The following is a 21217-nucleotide window of genomic DNA, read 5'->3' as shown; positions in this document are numbered from 1 at the left end:
TTGGTCCTTATTGCCTTGAGTTGACCATTTGACAAAGGCTTATCTTTGGCATGTGTAGCTCCCATCCTTCCAAATAACTCCACAATCTCCTCCTTCACATCTCTTTGGATTTGTTATAAAAGATAAAGTGCTGTAAAGCCATCTTCCTTCTCACAACTCACGTCCACAGTTGAGCTAGAAATTAGAAAGTTTATGGCCTGCATATATGTTTTTATCAATATCATTTCCATTAATTTAGTACTTTTAAGATTCAATCTTCAACAATGAAAAAAGATTCCTGAGCTATAGTGTAGAACTGCACGAGGATCTAAACACACCTCTATTTGCTTAGCAGCTATTGCGATATGAAAGATGTTGTTACGGTCATAGTTCTGACAATTTACAAACTTATGATTTGAGATTTTTCCACCAAAAACTTCATTGTCTCCTACAGGTTACACCTTGCGCATCGGCAACCGTGCTGCCCAGGGTCTGGCATGAATAAACTCTTTCATGGCTACAATGTGAAGAGGGTTCGTGCTGCCTAGGGTCTGGCTTGAATCAACTCTTTCATGGCTGCAATGTGAGGAGGGTTTCTTCCATCTAGGTCACAAACAAGGCACATATCAGTTGACTTCCAGTAACTTTTTCACAATTTCTAAGTATCCTTTCGCTGCTGCTATGTGAAGCGGTGATGACTTTCAAGAATCGAGTTCTTTAGCTTTTCAGTGAGAACTTCATCAACGAAGTAGAAATGACCAAGCATGACAGCTACTTGCAAAGGTATTCCAGGGTAACAACTCGAGATGAATCTGTTGAGAAGCAATGCATCCTCCAGTAGCAAATTGAGCAACGAAACCTTATTGCCTTGAACAGCTTCATCATAAAGCTTTCTCCCCATTTTGTAATTTGCTATTCACAAAGACGAAGAGATGGTTCCAAAGAATCTTGACTCAATAATTGATGATATTCTTTCTATTTGACAAAAGTCAACAGATATTTGAAGTTCGTGCTTCAGAATACAAGATATAAGAAAATAATAGATTTTTAAATTTATAGACATGATTTTTAAGAAAAACACTAAAATGACTTGTTTGAATAATAGTCGACTTGTCATTGGCTGGCGGGACTCGTCCTTTAAATTCTTTTTCAATTTCTTTCAGTATATTTGTAATACACTTACTCGTTTCTGTCATCGAAATCAGGTTACAAGATCCTACAGTAAATGATAGGATTACAACATTCAATTTAATTCAAGTATTTATTAAAATAATCTTAAATCATCATTCTTTCAGACAAAGCATATCTTGCATACAATTTCGGGCTTAAATTGAGTTTCGAAATCTCTAAAATCAATTCAAAAACAAATAGGAACTAATATAAAGCTTTACACAAAATAGAGGTAAAAATACAAAACAGGGTCAGGCTGAGGCCGTGTAATGCTAATTCACATGGCCGTGTAGTTAAACTATGTAACTTATTGAGATCGTGTATTATTGTGTCACACGGCCACGTATCCAGGCCGTGTAACTCACTGAAGCCATGTGGGTCAATGTGTAAAAATCCAACAAAAGCCATACGGTTGTGTGTCTATGCCGTGTAAATAACTGTGACCGTGTGACAACCTGACTTACCAAATTTACAATACTCACACAGATGTATGGCTAGCTTGTGTGACAATCGAGAACCATGTGACCTAAATGCAACCTATTTCCCACAGAACATGATCGTGTCACACTCTCGTGTGTGATACATAACCATGTGACTAACCGTGTGCGCCACAATATATCATTTTAGGTAATTGCATCGAGCCAAACATTTAAGTAACTTCTAAATACCTATTGACAACATGAAACCTTACTCAAAATACTTCAAAATCATGTCAAAACATGTCACATAACATCCTATTAATACCTAGCCAATATGTCACATTGGCACAATCACAAACAAGTTAACCACATTACTAAAACATCCAACTAAATTGATACCAAGATGCTCTATTTATATTATTCAATCATGCTTATAAACTTACAATACAATTGTACATCCCTATCCCATTAAACCCCATTAAACATGCCAATGCTCACCCTTAATCATGTCAAAATTCACCTTTTAACACTTATCAATCATGACCAAATAGGTCTCAGACCAAACAAATATTATTTATCATACATGCCTTAACCATTCATTCAATCATCACTTATGACCAAACTCATTCTTGATTCCAAAACCAATAATACATAAACTAAACATTACATATATTCCATTTATTCCATCAAACATACCATATGACCTTTAAAAGCAACATTATATATAAGCTATTATAATCACATTACAAGATTAACCTTTAAGATCAATCACATAATTCCAAAACAACCTAAATAAAAACAATATCAAGATCTATCTAGACTGAAGCTTGATAGTGTGAGCCTTGAAGTTGATTCGACAACCTTATTTCGCAAAATGTCGACTACAAAAAACAAGAAATGAAACATAGTAGACTTTTAATATCTTAATAAGTTCATGTGATTAAAATTTACTTTTAACTTACTTTAACTCACATGTATACAATAAATTAAATAATAGGATACTAAAACCTAACATATTAATTCACAAGAAAGCATATGAGTTCCTCCTATACAATTTCACTAAGTAATTCAATATCATTCATGTCATTCAAACTATTTCGATCATAAAACATCATCAAATATCAAAACATTATTACTCCATTTATTTACAGATTTGGATAGCCCGATGAACAATCAAAAAAACATCTCGAATACTCGGATAACTACACCACACCACGGAGTATCGTAGTGCTAAAAGGGGTACCGAAGTGCAAACATGAACACTGAAGTGTAAACAGGGGCACCGGGGTGCAATTAAGGACACCGAAATGTAAACAAGTGCACCGAAGTGCAAAAATATAGACACTAAAATTGCAAACCTGTACAAGCGCGCATTCTAACTGTATTGCCATGCCAATCGTGTTCTAATCGTTTACTATGTTCAAACGGGCATTTATATAGGATTCATAACATTTATAATACAAGGGCACTTCCATGTTTTCAATAGACATGTCATAATCAAATCACGTTGTCCATATGAATCTTGCTTCACAAGTATTCAAGACTTTCAATTTGATTCTTTCTCACGTTAGTATTAAATTATAACATTTTAAAGTTTCCATCCAACAATGTATACAAATATTTATATGTATAATCACAACTCAATCATAAGCAACACCAATAAATACATTTTTATGCTCTATAAACTTACCTAATACAACCAGCTAGTGTATTTGATCGTAGGAGTTATTCTGTAATTTTTCTTTTTCCCAATTTTTCTCCGTATGGTTTAATGCTTAATCTATATAATAATTAAGTTTAATTTATCAATTTCAAATATCTTATATCACTAAATTACATGCATAGGACATATTATTTTCATTTTATAAAATTTTCTTGAACTTTTACATTTTGTTCAATTTAATCCCTAAAACCAAAACTATTATAACTTTCACATTTAAGCCCTGTTTTACGATCCGTTTTCAAATACACCCTTCTATAGCCTTCTGCTACTCATATTTAAGAAAAGTTCATGATAGTTTCATCAACTTTTTGTTTTAGTCCCCAAATACAAAATTAACAAAAATCACTTTACAAAATAATCTTTAAACATTTCTAAGCTTACAAATTTACCATTTACTATCAAGAATATCTAGAAATCATTAATCGTAGTTTTTAAAACCTTTAACAATTTTACGAAATAATCCCTGAATTAGCTAGATTAAGCTACAATGATCTCAAATATATAAAAATTTATCAAAAACGGACTTAAAAGGACTTACATACAAGAGGGCCGAAAGCTTCTAAGTAAAAACAATGGTTTCTTCTTTGTTTTGTTTTTTTCAGTATTCGGTGGAGACAATTGAATGAGAAGAAGATGACCAAGCTTATGTTTTACTATTATTATTATTATTTAACATTAAAACAACATAAAAAAATATAGCAAAATATGCATCCACCGTCCCACTAATATAGAATATATGGTATTATTTCTATTTTACAACTTAATCATTTACTAACTAAGCACTTTAGCTATTAAAACTATTAGTGATTAACTTTTACATCTTTTACGATTTAATACTTATACATTAATTAACTATTCAATTACTAAAATCACTGAATCAGAACTTAATATAGCTCTATAATAAAGTTGTAAATATAAAAAATAATATTACTGACTTGATTATTGGAATACAAGATTTCGAAACCACCATTTCTAGTATCACTAAAAAATAGGTTATTACAATATTAAGTTATTATTATTTAAATTTAGGTGACTATTGATAAATATTTAAAAGAGAATGTACGAGAATCCACTAGCTTATTCTTTTTTATAGAAATCTTTATAATTATATATACTAAAAGCCCTATCACATGCATATGCGTATCAAAATCACAAATTTAAAAAGTAGATAAATGTTTTAAAATAACAAACAATTATCAACTGATGAAAGTAATAGAGTGTGCATAATAAAATTAAAATTAATAAGTAAATTAAAATAATGCATAAAGATAAATTTAGCCCTAACGTTCACTCGTTTTGTCATTTTGCTCTTTTTTTTTTTACCATCAACCTTTAAAATTTAGTTAAATTGATTGCTTTTTGACAAAAAAATTGACTAAACTATAAAACTTTTAATGACATTTATATGGCCACTAACGTGACAATCCACATATAATTCATAATAATTAAAAATTAATAAAAAAATATTTTAAAAATAAAAAAAATTTAAAAAAAGTTTATAAAAACTTGTGGAAAATTTATTCATGTTAGCAATGGAGTATACGTAAAATGTCACATAAGCTGCCACGTCAATGCCAAATCAATTCGATCCTCAAACACATATAATTAAATATAATTATAATTATATTTAAGCACATATGATTAAATCTTGATAAACTTATTTGTAAATTAATGACTTTGATAAACCTAAAAACCCAGTAAATTTGAGATTTTTATAAACTTCATTCATAATCATGCTAACGGTATTCTCAACAAAGGAACTCAAATTTTCCTATATAGCCTAACCAATAATTAACAAATAAAAAACAAAAAAAACTTCCTTTAAACCTTTTTCAAATCATCATCTTTTGCATTATTGTCAATTTGAAGAATAGTATAACAATATGCACTCATCTCTAAGCGTAAAATTTATCTTCATCTAATTTGTTTGTAATTTATTTAGAGTAAGATGTGAATTTTTTGTGCTTTCAATTTTTCTAACTTGAATTTTAGATTTATTTTTTATTTTTTAATATTTTTAATTTTTTAGAGATATATTTTTATAATTTTTATATTTTAAAAAATTATATTATTTTCATATAATTTCTTTTAAATTTTTAAATATTTTAAAAAATAGATTATGACATCATCAGTGCCACATGTCACAACTTAAGAGTGTCAAGTGTCCTATATTTAACACCGTTATAAACAAACTACCAAAACCCTTGATGGAAAGAAAATTCGAGTTCCAACTTGGGACCAAAAAAATCATAAGTACCAACTTGGGAGAAGGTGTCAAGTTCGAGGGCTAAATTCATATTAGTGCCTTATAATTGTAATTAAATATAAACGCATATGATATTATTCATATTTAATTATATGTGTTTGAGGATCAAATTGATAGAATGTGTAAGTATTGAAGACTAAATGTGTTGTTATACCAATTAGAAAAAAAGAGTGACCAAAATAGAAATGACCTGAAATGTTAGTGACTAAATTGTAAAATTTTATAATTAGGTGGCTTAAACAGAAACACGCTAATAGTTGGTTGACTAATTCTATAGTTTACCCTAGAAATGGGTATTCATTTATTTATAATTTTTTTTATAATTTTCCTGAAATGTTAGTGACTAAATTGTAAAATTTTATAATTAGGTGGCTTAAATAGAAACATGCTAATAGTTGGTTAGCTAATTCTATAGTTTACCCTAGAAATGGGTATTCATTTATTTATAATTTTTTTTTATAATTTGTATGCATTTGTATAGTTTTTTATAATTTTTCATGTAATTTTATAAAATATTGTATTTTTTAAAAATGAATATTTATATATATATTTAAAATTTTTTAAGGTTATAATTTTAAATTTTGAATTTTGAATTTTTATAATCAAGATTACATTGACAAATGTGTGAAGTTAATGGTTAAATTTGTTGAATTTTTAAAAGTAGGATCAAATTGATAGAATCTGTAAATTTTGAAGCACTAAATTTATTATTTATTCTAATAAAAAAATGCATTTGTTAATGATTTAACTCAGGGGTAACTGAAATAAAAGTTTTTGGATCTGAGTGACCAAAACAGAAACAAGTTAATAATTGGGTGATTATTTGTGAGTTTTCCCAATATAATAATGTATGATACGTGTTTGCGTTACGTTACTGCGCTTAGACATTTGGTGAGCATGGCGGTAACCTTAACATTCCTTTTTCAAACCCTAATCTTTAGGGATAAAAAATCATTGATCAAATACAATTCAAACCACACTAAGCGCACTGTTCAACTTCACATGTTCCTCAGTTCCTTTTTTATTGAAAAATTGAACCATCCTCTTTCATTTTCTCGGTCATTTGTTTGGATAAAATCCGTTTCTTTCTCTTGTTTAAATTTGTTGTCACTGAACAGAAACAGTGTGTGAATATTGGAAATCTGGGAATCACTCCAAATTATGGATTAGGGGGTAAATCGGCTCAACGGGCTTCGAGAAGTATGGAAAATCAAGTGCAATTGCAGTCATAAGTTCCCGGTTTGAAACCAACCAGTCAGTCTACTTGAATTTTGTTTTCGACAGTAGATGTTATCTTCGTAGCAGTAGAAATGGGGGAAAAGGAAGGATCTGGTTCTGGGAATTTGAAGTTGTCTCGGCCTACAGTAGCTGAGAAATTCTGGGATGGCTCCCTTAAGCTTAATTCTTCTGTAACTGTGTCGGTCGTTGCCTTCTTCAAAAGGTTATTCAGCTATTTCTTTTTTATACTTGTCATTTTTCTCTTCCGAGAACAATTCTGTTTTAGTATCAGAGATATTCAGTCCGTTTGTTCATGATTTTTCATTCAATGAAGATGAAATTATATGGGTTTTGTTTTGCATGTAATTGCTCTTAAATAGTTAAAAGTTCTGGTTCAAGAATTATTTGGAAAAGATAATTTGAATTTTATATTTGCAAAGCCATCAACTAAAAACTTTTATCATATTTTATTAGGGTGTAAGAAATCAAATATGTCACTGATAGAACAAGTCAGCTCAAGAAAAATGGCAACTTGGGACTAAATAATCGGTGTATCACCTGCTGATTTCTCTTTGTATAAAATGGCTTATAGTACAGTAGTCAAAGAGAACTTTGTTTCAAGAATTTCTGATTGACTACCTAAAGTAAAAACGGAACAGCAATTAATCAAATTAATAAGAGATATGTTGATGCTTGCAATGCTAAATTTGGACAGGGGAATGAGACCATTTAACAATTTCAGTAGAATTTTCATTGGCAATCTCACATCATTACTGCTCACCTAGATATGGACATGAAACTGAAATGGATATTGGTCCAATAACCAACATAGACCTTTTTTTAAAGGCGGCAATAGACGATCATCAACTCTATTCAGTGCATATTGAAAACTTGAATGAGCAAATTAACTGACATACATTAAATTAAGTGACCCAGGAATTGTGGTCTAAACCTTGGCATGTGTGACTGATCAACGCCTCCCCATCTCCTGCAGCTACCTTCTGTAAAGAGAGAGTTAGCTGATAGTCCTTGTGGGAGCCTTGTTCCTAGCCATTCTGATTGACTGTACTTATTCCTATACCTTCTGGCTTTCTGCAATGCTGGGAATTTTTTAGTTTCTTCATATTAGTAACCTTATATTCCTCAATTCTTTCATACATCATGTAGCTTTTGCATATCTATAATCCCAAGTCTTTCAAAGTTTACAGTTTATTTTTGTTGCATTGACAGTTTTACCGTGATGCCTATAGTTAGTAAATTCAAATACGCGATTCTTTTTTCTTTTCCTTTTTTGACTATTTCAGGTGTAATATTCGCTTCCAAATTTAATGTGGTGTCCTAGTCGGGCACCTGGTTTACAGTCTCTTGGCATAGTAAGATTGTTGTTTCACTTAATACATCATTCACTGTTTTGGTATGATAAATTTCTGACTAGGTTCATGACATAAAGATTTGAGTAGTAAATCTTCCCCAGGTAACCTTATCTGTGATGATTTTGTTGTGTAGTGGTGAGAAGATGCCTGATATCAAGTGGTCTGAACTTGTAGAAGTCAAAGGAAAAGTTAGATTAGAGGCTTTTGAGAAATATATTCAGGAGCTTGCTCGCTCACGCAATAGAGGGTTGATGGTAAGATATGGTTTCATGAGTTACTGTCATCAATTCGTATTATGTAGTGTGTGATTTACCTTGCCTTACATAACCAAGGTTTGAATTTGGTTAACAAGTAAATACTTGAGTTCCTTAGGAGAAAGAGATATTAATGACTGGAGGTAGCCCCTACAGATTCTTCTTTGCATGTTTATAATCTCAGGTCTCAACACTCAAGTATATAACTTTCTAATGAATAATGTGACCATGGTGATTTGGAAACAAATTCACTGGCCATTATCAATTCTTCTTGCATAAAAATGAAAACTGTAATGGTTTACATGCTACTTATTAGTCTTTTAGCTTAGAATTTGCACCTTGCTAATTAGAAATAGATTTTTCATTTCAAATTTTTGATGGATCAATGCACTTCATATTCAGGTAGTATCACTCTGCTGGAAAGAAGGGTCTTCTAGATCAGGACTGGTAGGTTTGAATGAGGTAGGTTGGTTGAAAAGGAACATGAAGATGGTCATATAGTGGCTGGGATGCATCTTGAGGATTTCTTATGTAAATTTTAATTCATACTTTCTTGTAATCTTAACAGATGGCCAAAGGGTACAAGAAAGGGGAAAGAGTGGGGTTTGCTCAACTCTCACCTGGTATTGATCTTTACATATGTCCTCGCAGTGATGCCATAATCACCATACTTGCAAAACATGGATTCTTCAAGGGCATGGCTGCTGTTGAAGACAAGAAAAATTCATTAATTGGTTGTGTTGTTTGGAGAAGAAACCATGGACTTTCAAGTTCTGTCACAAAGAAGCTTGAAAAAAAGCATTCTTCTTCGACAGAGCAGCCACTGAGTTCCCAATCTGATGAAAAGGTTTCTGCAAAGGACTTACCTTGCACTCAATCTGCTAAAGAATCGCCCCGAATAACATGCACAAGCATTGAGAGTGCTGTAATTAATAGAAATGAAGGTGACAATGTGGGGAGTAGTGACAGCCAACTGAAACTGCATACTTCTCCTGCCAGTGCTGATCTCCCGCTTAAGACTTCAGCATTGAGCCACTTATCAGGTATTTCACTAGGACTTCAAACATCATCCTATTCTGATTCTGTCCCTTCCTTAAGGCCCAAGGGGCAGTCTTCTCTAAATGAAATGCCTCATGTAGATACCTCAGGACCGGAGGAAACTAAATCTGTTTTGGGACATCAAAATCCTGTAATATCTCTGCCATCAGTTATTATAAAAGAACTTCCTGCCATTGATGATGATGATCTTCCAGAATTTGATTTTGGGGCTGAGTGTGGCATATCTAGAACTCCAAGAAGCAAGGTTTTCGATACAGCAGTGTTTGACAAGAATGTTGTGGTTGAAGGATTAAAGAAAGTTGTTGCGTCAGTGCCATTGTCTTCACCAACTACACAGTCATTACCTGCTCAGTGTAAAAGGAGAGCAGAAGATATCCTTTCTCCTCAGTTTGCATTCAACAGTTGTCTCAACTTGCCTCCAGGAAATAAAGCTTCTAAACTTGCTCCAGTTCTACAAGCAAAACATACTGTCAAAAGCAGCTCAGTCTTCACACCTGTTATCACTAGTATGGTTGCACCACAAAAGAATATTTTCGATGATGATGATGATGACATGCCTGAATGGTGTCCGCCGAATGTAAAGCACACATTTCTTGAATCAGCAACGGTAGCAAGAACTTCTATCCATCCTACTTTATCAAACTCAAAGTTAGTATGTTCATTTCCAGGTCAGCCAAGTCTCACATTCTCTTCTTCAGCTTGTCAATTGCCTCCTCTCCAAAGATCCATTTATGCAAATCAGTCTCCAATGACTGCCTCTGCAGAACCACCACAACCAAGACAAACTGATAGATACCTACGAAGGGCTCCAAGTTCTTTGATGGGGTCCAATTCCAGCCATCTTTTGAGGCCACCTATCCACCCTCCTCAATGGAAGGGCAAGGGGAGATGAAACCAGCAAACTATTAAAATATGTGAGATAGTTAAAGCACTGTATAGAGCTTGCTCCAAAAGGGGATGGATGATGACTTCAAAGAAGCTATAAGGTAAAGAGTACTATGGATTTGGAAATAAACTATTTGGTTAATGGGGCTTCACTAAGCACAGTTTTCCAACTTCTGTTTGTCAGGTTTTCTCCATTAGATTTAAATGTGGTTTTTCAATATTTTTATCATAAATCTCTCTTCAGTTGAAGTAAAAACCTTCCTGATCTATGGTAGAACTGTCTAAGGTGACACTTTGACCCTTTATAAGATGCTGAAATTTACTTTATGCTAATGCTTTTTTTTTTTCTAATATCTTTTTTAGGCCAGAAGAGTAGCAGCTATCAAGGGTTTAATTCTCCAAAATCATAAGCCTGTCTTATCTACTTGACTATTTAATTTTCTCGCATAAGCTTCTCTTTTCTTAAAGGTAAAGTCAAATATTCATTAATCGAAAGAGATGAGAAAACAAAGGAACGAATAGGAGTGAAGGACAACCATATTCAAGCTAATAGGCTTATCCTATACATTCGTTCATTGGTCACGTTATTAGAGCTATCTGACAATAAAATAGAGGTAAGACGATTAGGACAAAGCTCCCAAATGTGATGGTCTGCATAAAATAAAACCGCCCTAGTGGGAGTATGAGTTGCATTCGTGAGTCCAATGGAAGACCACATGTTAAAAAAATGTAAACAATCCTAAATCGAAAGACCAAATCCTGAAAGATCCGAAGAAGAAACCAGAGCATTAATAATCTGACTCGGAAGATACACTCAAACCTTTGAGCCAAGACAAAACTTCATCGAAATTACTAAGATGGGGCTCCAAACAAGAAATGAAGTGCCTTGACTAACACTAATCTGACTGACCATTTTTGTCTTGAACCACAACAGCATAACTCGTAACATTCTCCTTAAGGAATTGGGCAGCATCCACATTATACTTGAGCCAACCCGACTCGCGAGAGGCTTGATCCAAACAGAAGGACCAGTAGGACCGAAACCTGCGTAATCTGTTCGTACTACATAGCTCCATGTTGCTTGAGCGAACTGACACCAAATCCTGTATTTGCCTATATCTCGCGGAGTTGGGAATTAAAGTAATACCTTTCTCAAGAAGACGAGATTTGCAACGCATAAAATGTCTTAAACATATGCATATGAAGTCCTTGACTTTGGGAGGACTGATAAAGACCAAAGAAGGTACCAAGGACCATTGATAGCATTGTGAAGGACACAGGTATGAAGCTTTAAGGCAAGCTAATTACTCCATTTAACATTGTACGTACCATTGATAACATTGTGAAGAACAAGAAATTTTACATCGACCACTGCTACATGATTATTCTTTCGCATTACTATCAATCAAAATAGACAGGGATCAATTTCCATAAATTTGCTCTCATTTGTTCACTATAGAATAAATCTCTTTAAACTTTGGGTAAATTACACAAATGATCATTTAACTTTTATATACTTTTATCATATTATTCATTCGTTATTAATTTGTCATTACATACACTCATTATGATCATCCAACTTTAGTAAGTTTCCATTTTGGTCACTTATTTTATATTTTTAATTTCCTTTAAGTTTTTTTTAAGAATTAATTTTAGTTTTTTTTTTCAATAAAAGGAAACTTGAGTTTTTACAAAGAAAATTTTAGATTAGAAAAACCATTTTATCTATTTATTTCATTTATTTATTTATTTATTTTTAGAATCAATTTCAGTTTTCTCAATAAAGAAAAGGGAAATTTTGGGTTCTATAAGGAATTATTTTATAGGAAAAACTTGAGTTTTTACAAGAAAAACTAATTTATCTTTCTCATTTCCTTTTTTAGAGTTGATTTTAGCTTTGGAAAAACCTAAGTTTTTATAGGGAAGAGCTGTGTTTTTACATAGAATTGAATTACAGATAAAAAACTTGAATTCTATCCTAGCAGTCTTAAAAACTCAGTTTTTTAAAAAATAAAAATACTTTTTTTTTAAATGAGTGGCCAAAAAGAGAAATTACTAAAGTTGGATACCTAAAATGAGCGTATGTAATGACAAACTAATGGCGGACGACTAAAATGATAAAATTATGAAATGATGGTTATTAAAGTGATAAAATTATAACAAAAGTTACTAAAATGATAAAAGTATATAATAACAATGGCCATATTGCAAATTTTTTATTTTCGGTGACCAAAGTAAAAATATGAAAATTAGGTGATTTACCTTTAAACTTTTCACCTAAATTAACAATTGGTTTGAGTGTTTAAAGTAAGGAGAAGATTCAAAATAATTTGCCTCACTGAAAATATTTATAAACTTTTTGAAATACTTTATGTATTTTTTTTATTTTTTTAAATCAGAATTAAATTAGATAATTTATAAATGTTGAGGGATTTTTTTTTAAATCATTACCAAATTGACACAATATATAAATGTCGAGGGTTAAATTTATTATTATATCAATTTTTAAAATACAATCTCATCTGTACAAAAAATAGAATTATTTAAATAATTATTTTGTAATTTTTTTATAGTTAAATAAAAAAAAATACAAAATACTTTACTCAATATATATATGTAAGGGAAGTCAATTAAAAAGGTCAAAAACAAATATAATTTATTATACAAGATATTCAAAATTTTTATAATCAAGTAAAATAATTTAAATACATAGCAAATTATGTTTAGGACAAAAAAAAATTAGCTTTAATATATGTATGAGATTTTGAAATTGGTGTAAATTCATAATCGTGTACATCTTTCATTATTTACTTTACGTTTGAAATTTTTTAAAATAAAAACAAAATTTCCTCTGATTTTTCAATATTAAATCTTGTATTTTAAAATTTTAAATAAGTAAAATTTTAAGAATGTAAGTTTAACCCATGGCTTAATTTTTTTTTCTAAAAGTAGTACCTAAATTATATTTTTCTTAAATTAGTACATCTGCTAGTTTAACCATTAATCAAACCGTTAAATCTATTTTTTTTATAAAAAGGGCTTAACTTACAAATTGGTATCTAAAATATGCTATTTTTCCTATTTTGGTACAAACATTTTTTTTGCCACAAGGAGTACCTAAATTATTATTTTAATTCAATTGTTAGTCATACCGTTAAATTTATTTAAAAAATGATAACCAATTAAAAATTGTCATGTGTAAAAAAAAGAAGACAAAAAAATCGTATTTTCTATATATTTTTTTACTTAATCAAGGTTTTCAGAATTGGACTAATGGTCAAATAGGTTATAACAATAGCTTTTGGTTTGACCAATTTGTTCTTTCTGATAAAATAAATTATTAAAAAATTCATAAAAATAAAAAATATATATTTAAAAATAGACAAAGTCTATTCAACAATCTTTTGTAACTCGGATCATTCAGTTTGTATCAACTCTCAAGTTAATTGATTTCAACAACTATCTTTGGATAGACACCCGTTTAATTTTCAGTCAAATCGACCCGACCGACCCATCCAGTTGTAAAAAAACTAATTTTGATTGATGAAAGAACTTTTTATTTTTTTATCTTGTTGGTTGAACAAGCAGATATAAAGTTTAAAAATATAATTAATTAGTAGCGTTTGAACCTCAAGAGGAAGGGAGAATTTTAAATATTGCTAGCATTGTCAAACCCTATCAAGAAAAAGAAAGGAAAAAATATAATTAAAAAAAATTTTATATGACGTAATTGTTTATTATTAGCTGGAATTTTTTAAACCAATATAATATTTTAATGTAAAATAGATACTGAAAGAATATTTTAAGTAGCATTTGTGATAAAAAAAATTAAATACACAATTAAATGAAGAGATATACGAAATTAAGTAAAAAATAAAATTGTTAATACCATAATACGCACTGTACTTCTAATTGAAATCAGTATGTATTAAATTTTAAATTTAAAGGATTTTTTTCACTGGGGGATAAATCAAATGGTCATGGAAACGGAAAATTCTAGCAATTGTACTTATCGTGAACCTTGCAATGGTGGGGATCGAAATGCTAAAAAAGTAAGGTTCAAGGAAGGGATTGATGGAGAAACCAGTAACATGGTCGTTAACTCTGGTCAGCAGCCAGTTTTGTCTTTTAAGGACAAACTTTTGGGGGGAAGAGTTGTCCCTCCTGATGAAAATCTTGAAGGAAACCTCGATAACAATAAGAGTGATTTTGAACTAATGGATGGAGATATCAATACGTCCATGGTTAATGGGATTCCGGCAATCGCCTTCTCGAATTGAATCAAAGATCTACTCTTCAAGGAGATGGAGTTGACGATGATTCTCAAGCTATTAGGACGCAATATCGGATAAGACGTGCTGCATAATCGTATTCTTAATCTATGGAAGCCTACGAAAACTTTTCATTTAATGGATATTACTAATGGGTATTTTTTGGTTAAATTTCAGGACATTGATGACTATAACAAAGTATTAGTATAGGGACCATGGATCATCTTCGGTTATTACCTCACGGTACAACCATGGACGAAATCATTCAATCCAGCACAACCTTACCATAGTGTGGTGATGGCCTGGATTCGATTGGCGGGGCTTTCGGGGTACCTATATAAAAGATAAATTATTGAGGTTATTGGAGGTTTAATAAAAAAAGTAGTCAAGTTAGACCTGCAAACCGACAACAGAACTAGAAGAAAGTTCGCCCGTTTGGCTGTTTTCATCAATCTTGATAAACCACTGATATCTCAGGTGTTGGTTGATGGCGCCATGCAAAGGGTTGAATACGAGGCCCTCCCAAAGGTGTGTTTCAGCTGCGGAAAATATGGGTATGTGAAGGAGTTGTGCCCATCGGAGGGGGTGAATCCGGCTCCGGGGAACTTGTAGCTGCGGAGACGACGCCTTCAGACGGTGATGTCAGTAAGGATGGTGAAGGAAAGAAAGCTGATTTTGGGCCGTGGATGCCGGTGGAGAGAAAATCCCAGCGTGGTCAACAAGACCCTCGAATTAATGGTGGAACAAATTTGGGAAAGGAAACGTTGGGCTCTAGGTTTTCGCCGTTGATTGTGGAGATTGACTCAGGTGGCAGATTTGGAGGCACAGTCGGGGGTTTTTTGGAGAACCATGGTGATGACCATACGGCTGGAAGTAGTAGTAGTGCTAAAAATAGGGTTTCATCTAAGGAGGTTTTGGGTAGGGCTAATTCTAAGGGGTTAGTGGGTCAGGTTGGTGAAGTGGCCCATGGGACTAAAGTGGGCATTATGCCTTCGGTTGGGCCTGTCTTAGAGTCTAGTTCCAGCAGACTATGTTGAGATGGGTCAGATTAAGGGGGGCCTAGTTCTAAATCTTTGGAGAAAAAGTGTAACAGCCCGTTTTCGGGGTTAATCGGAACAGTAGTTTCGAGACCATAATCAGAAGATAAAATATTTATTTTATTATTTTAATGAAGTCTACAGTATGATATTAGAGATGTGTGAAAGTTTAGTAAAGAAATTTTACCGTTTGAGTGGTTAATTTGGTAAAAAGGGCCTAATCGCGTAAAAAGAAAAAGTTGATAGTTAAATGTGAGAATGTTTTATTGAATTTGTCTTTATAATATGATGCATTTATAATGTAATTAGACCATTATAAGTAGGGGTGTTCAAGCGGTTAACCGACCTGTTAACCGACTAGAAATAACATTAACCGAATTAACCGACTCTTCAAAATTTTTAACCGTTAACCGAACTGAAATTTTTTAGAAAAAATTAACCGAACCAAAATTTTTTTGTTAATTCGGTCGGTTAACCGAATTAACCGAAAATTATATTTTTTTAATTTTTTGTTAAAATAAGTATAAAATTAACCGAATTAATCGAATTAACCAAATTACCCAAATTAACCGAATTAACCAAATTATTTGTATAAAATTATATGTTTTTTATTTTTTTTTATTTTTTTTTTTAGTTTTAGATTTTTATTTTTATTTATTAAATTATTTGTAATTTTTATGATAGGGTTTGGTAATTAGGTTGGGTTGGGTACTTGGGTTAATATATATTAGATTGGGTATTTGGGTTTATGTTGGATTGGGTCTGAGTGAATAGTGAGCTATTTATATATTATAATTTTATTTATTATTTTTTTCATTTAAACCGAAAAAATTCGGTTAACCGACCGGTTTCGAATCGAATTAACCATTAACCGAAAACTTAAAAAATTATTAACCGACCCCCGACCGAATTAATTCGGTTAATTGACCGATTAACCGAATTCGGTCTGTTAACCGAATTTTTTTAATTTTACCCGAATTTTTCACACCCCTAATTATAAGGGTTAGTGGAATTCATGGCTTGGCAAATTGGTAAATAGAATAAGTTTTAAAGGTTGGTTAGGTAAATTGAATAATAATAGATTAAATAAATAAAACAAATACAAAAGTATGGCCATATTTGCTTCATTATTGCCGAATATGCAAAGAAAGGAGAGGAGAAAAGAGTTTTAAGGGTTCGACACATTTGGGGCTTGATTTAGGTAAGTTTTAAGCTCGGTTTTCGATAATTTTTATGTTTTTGAGATCGTTGCTTCGTGTTTTACAAAACCCATGCTTAAATTTTAGAATTTGATGATGATTTCATGAGATGCCACTGTTGATTTTGTGAGCTTTGTGATCATAAATGGTGAAATATAAAAGCTTGATGATAGATAAATATATTTTGTACTAGGATTTTTGATGAATTTGAATATTTTGGTGTAATTTGTGAAAATGAGAAATTGAGGGACTAAAATGTGAAATAAATTGTATATATCAGCTTATAAGGACTAGAGGAAAATTCGGCCAAGCATGAGTGTGGTCAAATTTTGAATATTTTGTGTTTTGTGAAATTGGGACTAAATTGTGAAAAATGTGAAATGTCAGGGGAAAAGTGTAATTAGCCCATTTATGTGTTTTTACATGAATTTAATTGAGTATATGGTTAAATAAGTTGAATTTTCATTGAATTAGATCAAGAAATGAGAAAATCGAATTTAGATCGAGGAAAGTCGAAAATTATCGAATAGTCGTTTCAGTCCGTTCGTATCCGTATGAGGTAAGTTCATAAGTATATAAATGTTGTTAAATTGAAATGTGTCTGCATTACATATGCTGAATTAAGTTGTAAAGAAATATGGTTGTGAGATTGAAATATGTAATATGTGAATTGGATTTGATGCACTAAGTGTGCGATAAAGGCAATAGCTACGGCTATTAAAATGGCACTGAGTGCGTGAGATTGTAATAGCATTGGCTGAGTAAATGGCACTATGAGGGCGACACCGATATAAGTTCAGTTTAATGTAATGGCGCTAAGTGTGCGATACAATTATAGTTTCGGCTACTAAGTTGGCACTAAGTGTGCGATATAATTCTAGCTTCAGCTAATTAATTGGCACTAAGTGTGCGATACAATTATGGCTTCGGCTAATTAATTGGCACTAAGTGTGCGATACAATTATAGCTTGGTTAATTAATTAGAACTAAGTGTGCGAGTTCGTCGAATGTTCAAGCACGATCGAATCAATTAATATTTCGAGCATTGAAATGATAAGCGTGACAGATAAGAAGGTAATGGTACAGGTATGTATGAAACATATGTGGTTGATGATGTTAAGTATGAAGTAGATGAAAAATTATGTAAATGAATGGTGAAATGAGCTGGATTGAATGGCATTATTAATGCTATTCATAAGATTAAAGATGTGAAATGTAAGTAAGATATGACTTTGAATAAAGATAAGTAGTATGATGTATTATATATACTCGCTATATGAAATTGTGGTGCTGTGTTTCGGATATGAGATTTACGAAACACGAAACATGAAACATGAATTTGATGTATGATTTCTTGGTTCAAAAACTGGAACAGGTATTGAAATTTAAATGGTGCGTTGGTTATATGATTTATAAATGCAATTTGGTTTAGGTGAATAAGGAAATTATAAATGTTCGAGTTTGGAAGTGTTTAAAAAGAAGCTGATATAACTTTATGTATGATTAGTAACAAATGACCATGGTTAGGTTGGTGATGAAATGAATATGTACGAGCTTGATTTATATGATGAGCTAACGGTTGTTATTCGATTTTGAAAGTATGGTTATATGTTTATTGATAAACATAATAAGTGAAGTTATTTAATGTGGTTCTATGAATTTACAAGTATAATGAATGCATATGTGATTGAGATTTGTTAAATTCAATTTAATGATATTGATTTATAAATATCATTGAAATGAATTATTTGCTTATGACTTACTAAGCTTTCAAAGCTTACTCTGTGTGTTTTTCCTGTGTTAATAGAGTTTCAGAGACTTGCTCGGGTTGAGAGTTGTTGGAGATCTCATCACACTATCTGGTTATCGCTTCGGTAAATAAAAGCTTTGAGTTTTTGGTTGCGTGGCATGTATAGACTAGAGAATTTTAGATATGTTTTGAGATGTGTATATCTAGCCATGTGATATGGCTTGGTTACGGATGAGATTAGGAATGAATTTTGGTATATGCTTTGTGTTCAAAAATAGTAGAATTTATTGTGCTCATGAATGGCCAAATGAAATAGTCAATTTTGGTAAGTTTTATAGTTGATTTGAAAAGTTGATATGATAGGAAACGCTATAAATTCAAATGGATTAATATGATGTATGAATCATATGTTTGGATATTAAGTTAGTATACCCTACAGACTTGGCACGGCCTAGACACACGGGTGTGCCTATTGGCCGTGTGTAGCACACAGGCATATGTCTGGCCGTGTGACTTAAGTCAGTATGTATGCACTGTTTCCACACGGCCTGGACATGGGCGTGTACATGACACAAGGGCTAGACACACGGGCGTGTGGTCTGGCCGTATAAGGTAAGTTAGAAAGTTACACGGGGTTGAGCACGGGCTAAGACACGGTCATGTGATCCCAATTCGATTGTCCACACGGTCTGAGACACTGGCGTCTCTCTCGACTGTGTTACTCACACGGCCGGGGCACACGGGCGTGTGATCCTTGTAGTGATGAAAAAATTTGTATGTCTCGTATAAGATTTCTAAGTTATCGGTTTAGTTCCAAGCCACGTCTAAGCATGGTTTAAGGCTGAGACGAGCCTAGTAAGGGACAATATGATAGTGATTGATAAAATTTTTAATTTGCACGCAAGATTTATAATTCAGATATGTATGAATGTTGTGTTGTAATTTCGGTAATGCCTCGAACCTTGTTCCAGCGTTGGAGACGGGTAAAGGGTGTTTACATTTAATGGTATTAGAGTTATGGTTTAGTCGGTTCTAGGACTACCATGGTGTATATGAGTCTAGCTATGCATGTCACATTTAACCTGTGATAGTATGATATCTCCCGACTCTGACGAAAATTGTTTTGATGAGACAGAAAAGTTTTCCAACCGAGCTAATTCTGATAGTACAAAATGTGTACTCGAATGTTTGAATGGAAATGTGTTGATTATGAGTTGAAACTCATAAAGGTATAGATCAAAGAGTATGACCTTTTGTTATTGATAAAAGTTATAATTATATGAGCATATGAGTTATGATAATTGGGTTATGATTATTAAATGAAATACTTTGATAGGGAATTAGTGATTTGAGTTGTCATATGAACTATGTGTTAAAAACAAAAGTGTTTATAAACAAATGTTTATTAAATGATTTGAGAATGTGAAATCAGTGATGAACTGGCTAATTGTGACAATATATGTTATGTGCATTTATGTGTGAATTGAATTTGAGGCTTTACCAACCTTAACCCCTTTATTAGTAAAATGTTATTATGAAATTTGTAAGTAAGAGTTGGGTTGAATAAGCTTATGAGTGTGAAGTTACAGAGATTTGTGTATGAAAGATTACTAATGTATTCAAAAAAGAGAGTGAGTCAGCAAATAAAGATAATATTAAAGGAGATATTGGATAGTTCTGAAGACTAAGCAGATTATGTGACATCACTGTTAAAGAAGAAGTTAACTCCGATCAAATGATTTATTCAGGTATGTTATCTAAAGAAAGTATTAACTGGAAGATTTTCTGAATTGATTTCTGTCAGTGAAAGGATAACGTTTGAATGGTATTGAGGGCTGAGTGCAGTGGTTATAGTCAGGCAGTCACTATGACTTATTTTGGGAATTTTATTTTATCTTCAGAAGTATATGTGACGATTTAATTTTAGAAAGAAATTGTATCGTATGAGAACACTAACTAAACATACTAGTAGACGAAAGTATCGTTGGTCTGATTGGGGTTACGTTCGACATTGCTATGTCTTTCTCTGGTATTTATTCCATTGTATGGATGTGAAAGTCGATGGTAAAATCCGTATGAAGCTAATATTCTGTTTCTACTGGCTATTGTCATGTTGAATATACGTGAAGATTATATTGCTTCTGTTACTGTGGATTTCAGTATTTATGAGTGACATTGTTCTTTCTAGAAAATTTTTGGGATATCATAGGAATTGATATCATTCTATATGGGTTGTAATTTTTTGATATTCTGTGTAGCTTTAGATGTTGAATTTTTGCTATTCTGGTTATCTAATAATTCCAGGTGACTATCTGCAAGAGATATCTATTTGCCAGAGATGACTATGTCTATTACGAGTATAAGTTCTGGTTTGAAATGTGAGAGTATAGTGGTATTGTCACAAGATTTATAGAGGTTCTGTTTCTACATTGGTTGCTACTGGAATCATATACGAAATTTCTCTTGTGTTTGAAATGTATTATTGATAACCGGGACATTATATATCTATATAGTTGAGATGTCGGCCTTATTATGGCACTATGATTTTAATCTATCTAATGGTTGTGTCTTCAGCATGATTCAAAGCTTCGTTGATTAATAAGTGAAAAGTCAT

The 21217-nt window shown here is 32.1% G+C and overlaps 1 protein-coding gene and 1 long non-coding RNA gene across 10 annotated transcripts; one reads left to right on the top strand and one right to left on the bottom strand.

Annotated features, from left to right (window-relative positions):
* Positions 1 to 6473: 6473 nt before the first annotated feature.
* LOC107962586 (uncharacterized) lies at positions 6474 to 11731 on the top strand. 9 transcript variants are annotated; one of them, XM_041115103.1, is made up of 6 exons: positions 6474 to 6998; positions 8282 to 8402; positions 8805 to 8864; positions 8971 to 9445; positions 9542 to 10129; positions 10226 to 10673. In XM_041115103.1, the coding sequence occupies exons 1-6, from the start codon at positions 6868 to 6870 to the stop codon at positions 10351 to 10353; spliced, it is 1503 nt and encodes a 500-aa protein (XP_040971037.1). In that variant the 5' UTR covers positions 6474 to 6867; the 3' UTR covers positions 10354 to 10673. The 9 variants fall into 9 exon arrangements, 7 of the variants coding, with proteins under 7 accessions (XP_040971037.1, XP_040971031.1, XP_040971033.1 ...); XR_005928386.1 differs by adding an exon at positions 10710 to 11731 and having other exon boundaries at positions 6502 to 6998; positions 9542 to 10447; XM_041115101.1 differs by lacking the exon at positions 6474 to 6998 and adding exons at positions 7775 to 7840; positions 8080 to 8189 and having other exon boundaries at positions 9542 to 10673.
* A 2497-nt stretch (positions 11732 to 14228) lies between these two features.
* On the bottom strand, positions 14229 to 15780 carry LOC121230406 (uncharacterized). Its single transcript, XR_005928384.1, has 2 exons — positions 15014 to 15780; positions 14229 to 14950 (listed from the first exon to the last, which is right to left on the bottom strand). It is a non-coding gene; the product is annotated as an uncharacterized lncRNA (long non-coding RNA).
* Positions 15781 to 21217: the final 5437 nt, after the last annotated feature.

The sequence above is a fragment of the Gossypium hirsutum genome, chromosome A06, assembly GCF_007990345.1.
Source record: "Gossypium hirsutum isolate 1008001.06 chromosome A06, Gossypium_hirsutum_v2.1, whole genome shotgun sequence".
NCBI lineage: Eukaryota > Viridiplantae > Streptophyta > Magnoliopsida > Malvales > Malvaceae > Gossypium > Gossypium hirsutum.
Note: the sequence above shows the minus strand (reverse complement) of the source record. Positions and strands in the feature narration are given on the sequence as shown.

Coding starts and splice junctions, on each gene's coding strand:
- LOC107962586 (XM_041115097.1), top strand. CDS start 6,868: ATGGGGGAAAAGGAAGGATCTGGTTCTGGGAATTTGAAGTTGTCTCGG. Junction 6,999..8,281: donor GTCGTTGCCTTCTTCAAAAG/GTTATTCAGCTA, acceptor TTTGTTGTGTAG/TGGTGAGAAGATGCCTGATA. Junction 8,403..8,804: donor CACGCAATAGAGGGTTGATG/GTAAGATATGGT, acceptor CTTCATATTCAG/GTAGTATCACTCTGCTGGAA.